The sequence below is a fragment of the Osmerus eperlanus genome, chromosome 14 (assembly GCF_963692335.1).
Source record: "Osmerus eperlanus chromosome 14, fOsmEpe2.1, whole genome shotgun sequence".
Classification (NCBI taxonomy): domain Eukaryota; kingdom Metazoa; phylum Chordata; class Actinopteri; order Osmeriformes; family Osmeridae; genus Osmerus; species Osmerus eperlanus.
The window spans coordinates 14574867-14585471 of NC_085031.1; the positions used below are offsets into that span (position 1 = coordinate 14574867).

Below are 10605 nucleotides of genomic sequence, written 5' to 3' on the forward strand. Positions count from 1 at the left end.
GTTTTCTGAATTGCTTACAATTTTTACACCAATGACAATATACATTAGAATGTCTTCCATCACAGCTTTCCCTGGTGGTCTAGTGGTTAGGATTCGGCGCTCTCACCGCCGCGGCCCGGGTTCGATTCCCGGTCAGGGAACTATGTTTTTAGATAAGAATCAAATATGCTTATACCTAATTCTTTATTTCAATATGGATCTTCGATGTATAGGCCCGGCTAGCTCAGTCGGTAGAGCATGAGACTCTTAATCTCAGGGTCGTGGGTTCGAGCCCCACGTTGGGCGATGACATTTTAGGAAGTCTCCCAGTTGATTTCGTTTCGTGGACCTAGTTGCTGATACCCAAGAGTCCACCCTGAATGATAGTCATAGGTTCAATTCATTTCTACGTAGGATAATAACTTCCAGAAACACATGGGTTAGTTAGTCAACTTGGCTGGATAAACATGTTAAATTGAATTTGGTTGAGGAAACCCAAGATTATTTATGTACCATCATTATACAACTAATTTAGTTAAGATACGAGTTTATAATAAAGTGGAAAAATACCTTTATCTACCAGTTTGGAAGAAAATCTTTCTTGAGGGTACAGTTAGAAGGCTGGCGAGTTGTGGCAGGGGCTAAAACAAAAAACTACCGCCCGAACAGGGACTTGAACCCTGGACCCTCAGATTAAAAGTCTGATGCTCTACCGACTGAGCTATCCGGGCTCTGACGGACATCGGTTAGCATACTGTTCAAAACGATATAAAAGAAATACAAATACAAAGTATTTACTTTGCAGTATACCTACTGCAAATGTCCAGACACGAATTGCATAAGTGTGTTTCAATAAAAATCCCATTACATCATAGGCTATATTATTGTAAAGGCTGTTGTTCAAAGACACTTCTGTCGAGTGGGTTCAGTTTTGGATGTAAGCTATTCTTTATAAATTGTTTAGCTATATTTGAATAAGCTTTCAAAATTGTAATTCAACTATCAACTGACTAAAAGTTAAACTAACGGATATCTTTAATGACTTGCAGCTTTATGGGGGGACTGGAGGGACTATTACATTAGACTTGTAAATGCAGGAACTAGTGTGTAACCGAATCAACTAACCAATATCGTAATCACCGGCTATAACAATGGAATCGGACACTGGGCCACGTTATTTTTGATAATGAATGAAAAAGACGAACAGGCCCCAGCGAGATTTGAACTCGCGACCCCTGGTTTACAAGACCAGTGCTCTAACCCCTGAGCTATGGAGCCGCATTCTGCTGCACTCCGTGCTCCGTGAGTAATAAAGATTACACAATATTACACAATATGATCTTGTAGTTTTTGCTGTCATAAAAGATGATTGATGAGCAATTACTTTATGACAGTGACATACGGCAATTCTTCCAGATGAACACTTCAACTTAGAGCCAGGACGAGCGTTTCAATTTGGCAGTCAAAATAATTTCTGAACTCCTTCGTCCATGACATCTTAAAAGATTTATAACAGTGTTTGACAATCAGAACTGGAGGCAATGTGCTATTTTAAGAGTACAGGACACTGATTACAAACGGGTCAAGAAAAATAGTTTCAGCGTTATACCCTCTTAGAACCACTAGGTGGCAATGTAAACCCATTTTACACACAGGTCCACAAAGTGGTCGGATTACTTTTCTCTTTGTCTTTTTTTCCAATAGGGATAACAGTGCAACATTGTTTCTACAACGTTTACAGTCGTTTTAAATATTGTTATATTAAATCTATATATGTATGGCTTAGTAATATTTTATACCAGAAATTGAACATGGAATTGATGCAGAGTCGGACCTCAGATCTTGAGGCGCACGCTAGAATTTGGAAACACATCATTGGTTTCCCAATGGACATCTTCCGTTGTCCTCGGGGCGTGGTGTGTAAGGCGAAGCGGAGCATCTCACAACTGGTCATTTTCAGGGTATCAGGACGGAGACGAGAGTGTACGTCAGTTAGACTATGTCCTAACTAGATCATTGTCTTCAAAATAACCGAGAATGTTCCACTATGGAACTTGTATTCGAAATCCTTTGATTGTCACTGAGAGATTTTGCTACATTTTCAACTAGGTTTGAGACCTTAAAATGTACGGACTGACGACCACTTGAGGATTATGTGTGGTGAAAGAGCACTATGCAGGAGACCTTACAAAGACTGATGTATTTTCTCTGAGAGGAATTATTTTGCTGTATCGATTTGTAGTTGGTTGAAACCTTTGGACAGTGGACAGCGAGGACTGATAAGAACAGGTGAATAAATTCAATAGCATACGGATGATGGATTCCTAGACCCTACATTTAATTTTAGTTTGTAGCACAGGTGCAATTGTAGCCTATATTGTTGGTTAACGTCCTCCTATGTCCTCCTGATTGATTTTGCTGAATAATTGTATTGTCGTTTGTTATTTTACTGTAAACTATCGTGTAGAACTGACCTGGTATAGGCTTGTGAATGTGGCTCAATGCATAGGCCTACAACTATTGAGTAAAAGTTACATTTTGATGGTCTTGTTTCGAAAATGTAGTCTGTCATAGGGAGTGTTGAACTGGAGTAGCCTTTCTATATACTTCAATTAAACTACTAATTTTAGAATTGAGATTGTATTGAGAACAACCTCAATACAGGCTGCGGCTTTTATTTTACAATTAAGTTGTTGTTACATAAGTCCGTTAAAACCAGTTCAACCTGTTCCACTGTGTTTCGGCGAAGATTGGCGTGTCACGCGTGCTGTTACGGAGTGTGCGCGTGGTGTTGAATGTCACTTTTTCAACGATTCAACAACATGCTACGCCCTAACGAATGGAAATAAACCTAGCTGAGATTTGAGTTATTTTTTTGTTTGTAAATGCAACTTCGCAAGAATACCTATCCGCTACGTAGCCTACGCGTTTGTCGATACATTTCCCCATGAGAGACTGCAAGCCTTTCCTTGGAATTCCTCAGAATACGTAGACAACACCCGTCGGTTTGTAACGTACCATAGTTCTTACATAGTTTATAAACGCGTTTTAACAACAGACAGAAGATTCATTTCTCCTCGATATGAACGTGTTCCGGATATTAGCGGCCAAATGTTGTGGTTCTTCACAATATACCTCAGCTTAAGTTAATGTAAGAATTATCTTTGTTTTGTATAGTAGGCTACACACACGTCACGTTTACACAGGCTACTGTTAACGTGAGTGCTGAGCAACTTATCTTGGGTATGGAAGTGAAAGGAAGGCTCAAATTAGTATCGATACCTGCATTAAAAAAATAAATTTAAAAAGTCTGTCGGGGTTGTCGACGTAGGCTACTGCAAATAAAAGTCTGTAGCCTATACCGCGTTCCTCCTCACCAGACATCTCACAAAGGCGACGGTGTTCACTCTCTTTACAGGGCCAGCATGCTGCTCGCCTCCGCTGTGGTCGTCTGGGAATGGCTCAACGAGCACGGACGGTGGCGGCCGTACGGCCCGGCCGTGTGCCACCACATCGAGGCGGTGATACGGAACGATCCCCGGAGTGGCAGCGTTGTTCTGGGTCAGGTCGACAACAGCCTGTCTCCCTACATCATAGACCTCCAGTCCATGCATCAGTTTAGACAGGACACAGGTAAGAGAAGGCGCCTGGAGGGTAGGATGGATGGCTCAGAGAATGGTGTCTTACATGATTCTGTGAAGGACTGCTGACGTCTTCGTCAGATTGGGTATAGCTCAGTGGTCGAGAATTTTACTTAAAATCTTCAGGTTGCAGGTTCAAGAACCCCTGTGCTTCGTTTTGTATAAAATGATTATTTCCCATGTACTCGTCTGTAGTTATGTGATGGTTGCTTTAGTCTAGTTAAAGCCAGTTATTGTGCTTTTGTTTTGTGAATAACTGGTCTCTGTGGACTTGCTTTGTGTACAGGAAAATCTAACACCAAAAGAAGTACTCGGTCAGTTGCTAAGATGTTTACGTTTTTAGGATTTCCCATGTCATTAAGTAGCTGAATCACAACCAGTCAAGAAAGTTTGATGTGGTTAGCTTCAGTGTTATATGCTTCAGTGACAGGGAAGACATTTTGGAAGGAAGATTTGGGTTCTAGAATCAGAATGCAGCTTGTATCATTGTTGGTTCTGCGGTTATGACCCCATGCCTGACCCTGTCAGAGAAGAGGGTGAAAGTCGGATGACCCACAACAGCTGTTGCACAGCGAGTAGCTACGGCAACGAGGAGGCACATTCTTTTACCCTTACCCCCCAAATTTGTGGCACATGCAGCTGCCGTAGGGATGGAAAGTTGGGGCAGGATGAGAGGGAAAGAATATTTCAAGACTTCATGGGGAAAAAATCCCTTTTGGCAGCCTCTGTGATATCTGTTTCTTTCTTTCTCACTCACTTTCTCCCTTACTCACTCTCCCTCCGTCTCTCTGTTTCTCTCTTTCTCTATTTCTCCCTCTTCTACGCTTTCTTTTTTTTCTTTGGGACTTGCCATGGGAGAGAGGGAGTGGGTGTTATCTAGCATGATCATTGGGAAGTCTGTCTCTTGCTCTTTGTTGAAATTGAGGAACAGATGTGAGCTCTGCTATTGTGGCTCTAGACTGCCTGAGCGTGCAAAAACACACACACACACACACACACACACACACACACACACACACACAGTGAGTCAGGAGACATGGGAGAGAGGGTGTACCGGTAATTAGAAGTTCAGCGAAGTGGAAGATGAGACAAAAAGACAGAGAAATCGAGAGAGGGGGCGATAGCAGGAAAAGGTTGCTTGAGGAGTGTGTAGTTATGTAGTCGTTATATCCTACCTGCTGGAAGAAGTTTGACATAAATTACATGTTATTCATTTAGCAGACACTGCAACATAGACATAATTCTTATAGAAAGAGCAGTAGATCAAGGGTCAGAAGTGAATGGTTCTACAGTATTTCGGTGGTCAGAGTCTCTATATTCACTGGCCACATTCACAGGTTCTTTAGGTTGTGGAACAGACATACCAGTGTACACTAGTAAACGCTGGATATGCACAGGAAAAACACTGGTGACCAGTGTGGAGCACAAGTGAATCTTGTAATCCTAATTGTTCTCTAACTGAGGGGCACGGCTCAGAGGCTGGTCTCAGGCTGAAGTACTGACAGGTGGAGAAGATCTGGATTGTATCATCAGTTTTAGGTCCCCAGGTCACATGGGTGGGACTGGCAGGGTAGAGGAAGGTTAGTGATTGTGTGTGGCAGAGTTGCAGGGGGTGCTTGTGTGTGTGTGTTCAGATTAGCAGCGTAGAGGAGGGTTGGGTTGTATGTAGACTGGCAGCGTAGAGGAGGATGGGGGAGACCAGCTGCCGTCTGAATCCTGTGCTGCTCCAGCTGGTCGCACTGAGGGAGCCGTGTTCCCAGACACCCACAATGCCCTGGGTTAGGGGTCAGAGGTCACGGTCTCACCCCGGGAGGAGTAGGCGGGGCCTAAACCCAAACACCAAAACTCAAACCTCGTATCACGGTTTCTGTCCCTCTCTTTCTGTTTCTCTCCCTATCTCTATCTCTCATTCTTTCTATTTTTCTCTCTGTCTCGCCCTGCTTTTTCTGCCTCTGTCTGTTTCTCTCCATCTTGGTCTAAGTCACTCTTTATCACTCACCCCCCCCCTCTCTCTCTCTCTCTCTCTCTCTCTCTCTCTCTCAGTATGAGTTAGTGAATGGAGAGTGCCTAATAAACTAGACCCAGGGGAGGGGCCACATCAATGGAGAAACAGATCTGAGAAAAGAGAGACAGAGAGGGAGTTGATAGAGACAGGGTGGAATTGAGTGGGTTAGATATGAGATGCATAAAGGGAGAAATAGGGTTCAGTCTAGGGCAGTGATACATTGAGAAAAGTTGTGAAGAGGAAGCTATGAGGAGGGGGGAAGGAGTGGGGGAAGAGGGGGGAAGGAGTGGGGGAGGAGGGGGGATGGAGTGGGGGAGGAGTAAAACAGAGTGGGAGGAAGAGAGAGGGGTGGAGAGAGGCGGAGGGAGGGGTAACAGGGAAAGGGCAGAATAGAGAGGGGGAGGCTGGAAGGAAGAGAAGAGCGATCTGGAGGAGGAGTGAGACAGAGTAGGAGGGAGCAGGAAGAGGAGTTTTCTCCAGTAGGTAGTTGTGCAACTCTGCGTGTCGGGTTACTGCAGGGCCCCACCACCCCGGGCCCCTGGGAGCCATCAGTCACAGCATGTTTCACAACACAGGGCCAGGATTAGGACATGCTTATACACACATACCCACACACACACACCAACTCATGAAAATACCCTTAAACGCCACACATGCACCTATACATACAGTATGTAAACATGTGGACTCTTAGACTCGCACATGTATCCTTCAACATGATCTTAGCATGCACCCATGCACACACTAACACACACACACACACATATACATATGCATGAATACACACAAACTGGTTGGGTGTGTGTTTCTCTATCCCCTGACTCTCATGTGATTGGATTTAGAGGGTCATTCTGGAGTAAAGACCTGTGGAGAGATGGAGAGAAAAAGAGAGAGCGAGGGAGAGAGAGAAAAGAAGGAGGAAAATGGAGGTCGTAGCTGTTTTGGAGTTTTTCAGGTGCTACGTTTTCATTGTTTCCTCGGGTTAGATACCGTGGTTGGATATCATTTAGAGTAACAAGTAGTGGACCTCTCATACTGACCTGACAAGTAGTGTGTGTGTGTGTGTGTGTGTGTGGAAAGGGTCAGAGGAAAGCAGAGTGGAACAATAGACCAGATGGATGGTCCTTCTCCACCTGCCTCATGTTTTGTCCTCCTGTCTATGGTCTCAGGAGTTGCTGACCCACACACTCATCCCTTCATAGACCCACACACTCATCCCTTCATAGACCCACACACTCATCCCTTCATAACTGACCCACACGCTCATCCCTTCATAGACCCACACACTCATCCCTTCATAACTGACCCACACACTCATCCCTTCATAGACCCACACACTCATCCCTTTATAACTGACTCACACTCATCCCTTCATAGACCCACACACTCATCCCTTTATAACTGACTCACACACTCATCCATTCATAACGGACTCACACACTCATCCCTTCATAGACCCACACACTCATCCCTTCATAACGGACTCACACACTCATCCCTTCGTAGATCCACACACTCATCCCTTCATAACTGACTCACACACTCATCCCTTCATAACTGACCCACACACTCATCCCTTCATAGACCCGCACACTCATCCCTTCATAGACCCACACACTCATCCCTTCATAACTGACCCACACACTCATCCCTTCATAACTGACTCACACTCATCCCTTCATAGACCCACACACTCATCCCTTCATAGACCCACACACTCATCCCTTCATAGACCCACACACTCATCCCTTCATAACTGACCCACACACTCATCCCTTCATAACTGACCCACACACTCATCTCTTCATAGACCCACACACTCATCCGTTCAAAAATATCATCAGTGTGTTTCTTTCTTGAAGGAGAATGTAGAGAGAAACAGACAAAAGAGGAAACAACCCCAGTGAAATCATGTGATCGGTAGCTTCAATGTGAGGCCTCTGGGGAACATATCTCATGACCAACTGAACTGAGATGAACGAGATAGTCTTTTCCTGTTTTCTAGACAAACACACACACAAACACACACACCATTGCCAATCTCCTCACATATCTTCAGGATGTGAGCAGGATGCCGCGTTTACATTCACATCAACCTGTTATACACTGCAACACACATACGCAGGACTGCATGGTCAAGCACACTTGACCTCCGATTAGACCCGTATTTTCATTTAAAACAGCACAATGACACACACAAACACACACACACACACACCCTCCCCTGTGACTGGGGATGGGAGGAAGACAGAGAGGTGAGAAGGGCAGCTATTATCCAGCTGATGAAAGGAGAGCAGAGTTTCATCTCTCGTTCAAAGAGTAGGGGCGGTAGAACACAGGAGAGGAGCGGTAGAATGGAGGCCGGGAGAGGTAGAATGGAGGCTAGGAGAGGTAGAATGGAGGCCGGGAGAGGTAGAATGGAGGCCGGGAGAGGTAGAATGGAGGCCAGGAGAGGTAGAATGGAGGCCAGGAGAGGTAGAATGGAGGCCGGGAGAGGTAGAATGGAGGCCAGGAGAGGTAGAATGGAGGCCAGGAGAGGTAGAATGGAGGCCGGGACAGGTAGAATGGAGGCCAGGAGAGGTAGAATGGAGGCCAGGAGAGGTAGAATGGAGGCCGGGAGAGGTAGAATGGAGGCCAGGAGAGGTAGAATGGAGGCCAGGAGAGGTAGAATGGAGGCCGGGAGAAGTAGAATGGAGGCCGGGAGAGGTAGAATGGAGGCCAGGAGAGGTAGAATGGAGGCCAGGAGAGGTAGAATGGAGGCCAGGAGAGGTAGAATGGAGGCCAGGAGAGGTAGAATGGAGGCCGGGAGAGGTAGAATGGAGGCCGGGAGAGGTAGAATGGAGGCCGGGAGAGGTAGAATGGAGGCCAGGAGAGGTAGAATGGAGGCCAGGAGAGGTAGAATGGAGGCCAGGAGAGGTAGAATGGAGGCCAGGAGAGGTAGAATGGAGGACACGTTGAAACTAGCAAAGGAGAGAAGTGGTAGAGATTGAACATGACTGGACTTTAATTATTAGATTGATTGACCTGCTCAAATGTCCTCACACATGCACAAACTCTGACTCACTCACACACACACATGCTCTTTGTCTTTGTCTATTTCTCACACACACACACCCACACACCCACACACTCTAGGCCTTGTTCTCAGTGTCTGACTTATGCACACACACATACCCACACACACTCTGCCTTTCTCTCAGCCTCTGTCTTACACAAACACACACACACACACACATCCTCTCTCTGCTCTGCCAGCCAGCACCCCTCAGTGTGTGTGTGTGTCTCCATTGACTGAATGGCCTTGGTGGCACATGTCGTCCTTGGTTACAGTGCTGCTCTGTGGTTGGTCCATCCTGGACCCTCCTCTCCCCACTGTGGCGCCAGGCCTACTGGACTGGGAGAGAGAATGGCTCAGGACCTTTTTGTGTGTGTGTTTGTGTGTGTTTGTGTGTGTGTGTGTTTGTGTGTGTGTTTGTGTGTGTTTGTGTGTGTTTGTGCGTGTGTTTGTGTGTGTGTTTTATGTGTCTGTTAGGCCCTGTAACTTGCACCAAAAGTCCTGCACCCACAGAATCCCATGACAATGTCGAGTAGTTGAATTGTATACAGTATTACAACACTAAGGATATGTAACTCATAAATTAGTACTATAGTCAAGTTTTTTACAGTGTTTGGTAGTATTATTTAAAAAAAGTATTATTAGAAATTATTATATATAGAGCTCAGTGGTTAGAGCATTTAACTGCAAGTCAAGAGATTGCAGATTCAAATCCACTCCCTGTGCTGCAAGGACAAAATTCTCGCTTTGGTTGAAATGCTAAATGAAAACATGATCACCACCAGTTTGTGACCGTGCTCTCCATCTCCCCCTGCAGGCAGGATCCGGCCGGTGCGTCGTAGCTTCTTTGTGCCCAGCTCCGCCCCGGCCCAGGGCTGGCTGTGGGAGTGGGAGGGCGAGGAGGAGGGGTCCTGGACGGCCTACGACACAGAGGTATGCATCGCCCTCCAGGCGGCCCGGGACCGCCTCCAGTCCAGCGTGGACCTGGCACCGCTGGGGCTGGCCTACGTGGTGGACCTGAAGACCATGACCCAGCGGAACCCGCGGAGCCAGCGCAGCAGAAGGGTGCGTCGCAGGGCCGACATGGCCTACCCCCTGGTGGCGGAGCAGCTGCCCCGGGAGGGCGGGGGAGTCAAGGGAGTTGGGGGGGGAGGGCCCACGGGGGCCTTCCTGGGCGTAGGGGTGTCCGGGGGTTTCAAAGGAGGGTCGGGGTACTCTAAAGGAGAGCCAGTGCCGCCAGGGTTGGGCCCGCCTTGCGGCTGCCAGCAGTGCATGCTGGTCCAGTGCGTCAAGTCAGGAAGCAGGAAGGTGGGGGCGGGGTCTAACACGTTGAGCAGACGGCAGTCCCAGCAGTCCAAGCCGCCTAGCCCCAAGACGAGGGCGTCCACGCTGGGGCGGGGCCAGACCAGGAGGAACTCCATGTCTAACTCCACCCACTCCCGCACGCTGCCGCACGGACACGCCATATCACGGAACACCGCTTCTTCCAAACGGAACGCGGCCCTCTTCGCCCAATCCCTCGCCGCCCTCACCTCGGGCACCGCCTCCCTCTCCATCTCAGCCAACAGGCCCTCGTCCAATAAAAAGCCTCGGTCGTCCCCGCCCACACCCTCCTCCTCACCCAGGAGTTCGTCGGTGCCAACTGCCACCCTCGTCACCCCGGCGAAAAAAGTGACCTCGCCTCCCTCGCCGGTGCCGTCTCCGTCGCCGGTGGTGATGTCGCCGCAGCGCTCGCTGGCGTGCCGCGCCCCCCTCCCCCGCCGGTCCAGTCTGGTGGGGCTGAGCAGGCCCGCCCTGCAGCGCATCGCCATGGCACAGTCACGCGCCCTCATCGCCTCAGGGTGAGTGGCACGCTGATTTGCTTTCACACTCCCGCACACACACACACTCTCACACACACACACACACACACACACACACACACA

The 10605-nt window shown here is 47.7% G+C and overlaps 1 protein-coding gene and 4 non-coding genes across 7 annotated transcripts in view; 3 read left to right on the forward strand and 2 right to left on the reverse strand.

Annotated features, from left to right (window-relative positions):
• The first annotated feature begins 68 nt into the window (after nt 1-68).
• trnae-cuc (transfer RNA glutamic acid (anticodon CUC)) lies at nt 69-140 on the forward strand. The gene has a single exon. It is a non-coding gene; the product is annotated as a tRNA-Glu (tRNA).
• Nucleotides 141-212: 72 nt separating this feature from the next.
• trnak-cuu (transfer RNA lysine (anticodon CUU)) lies at nt 213-285 on the forward strand. The gene has a single exon. It is a non-coding gene; the product is annotated as a tRNA-Lys (tRNA).
• A 352-nt stretch (nt 286-637) lies between these two features.
• Nucleotides 638-710, reverse strand: trnak-uuu (transfer RNA lysine (anticodon UUU)). The gene has a single exon. It is a non-coding gene; the product is annotated as a tRNA-Lys (tRNA).
• Nucleotides 711-1184: 474 nt separating this feature from the next.
• trnat-ugu (transfer RNA threonine (anticodon UGU)) lies at nt 1185-1257 on the reverse strand. Its single transcript has one exon. It is a non-coding gene; the product is annotated as a tRNA-Thr (tRNA).
• A 673-nt stretch (nt 1258-1930) lies between these two features.
• Nucleotides 1931-10605, forward strand: part of LOC134034072 (E3 ubiquitin-protein ligase DTX4-like) — a 17940-nt gene continuing 9265 nt past the window's right edge. The window contains exons 1-3 of one of the 3 annotated variants that reach the window (XM_062478413.1): nt 1931-2268; nt 3398-3612; nt 9498-10521. In XM_062478413.1, the coding sequence (XP_062334397.1) occupies nt 3405-3612; nt 9498-10521 (1232 nt within the window). In that variant the 5' untranslated portion in view covers nt 1931-2268; nt 3398-3404. The other 2 variants (XM_062478414.1, XM_062478412.1) reach the window with 2 other exon arrangements.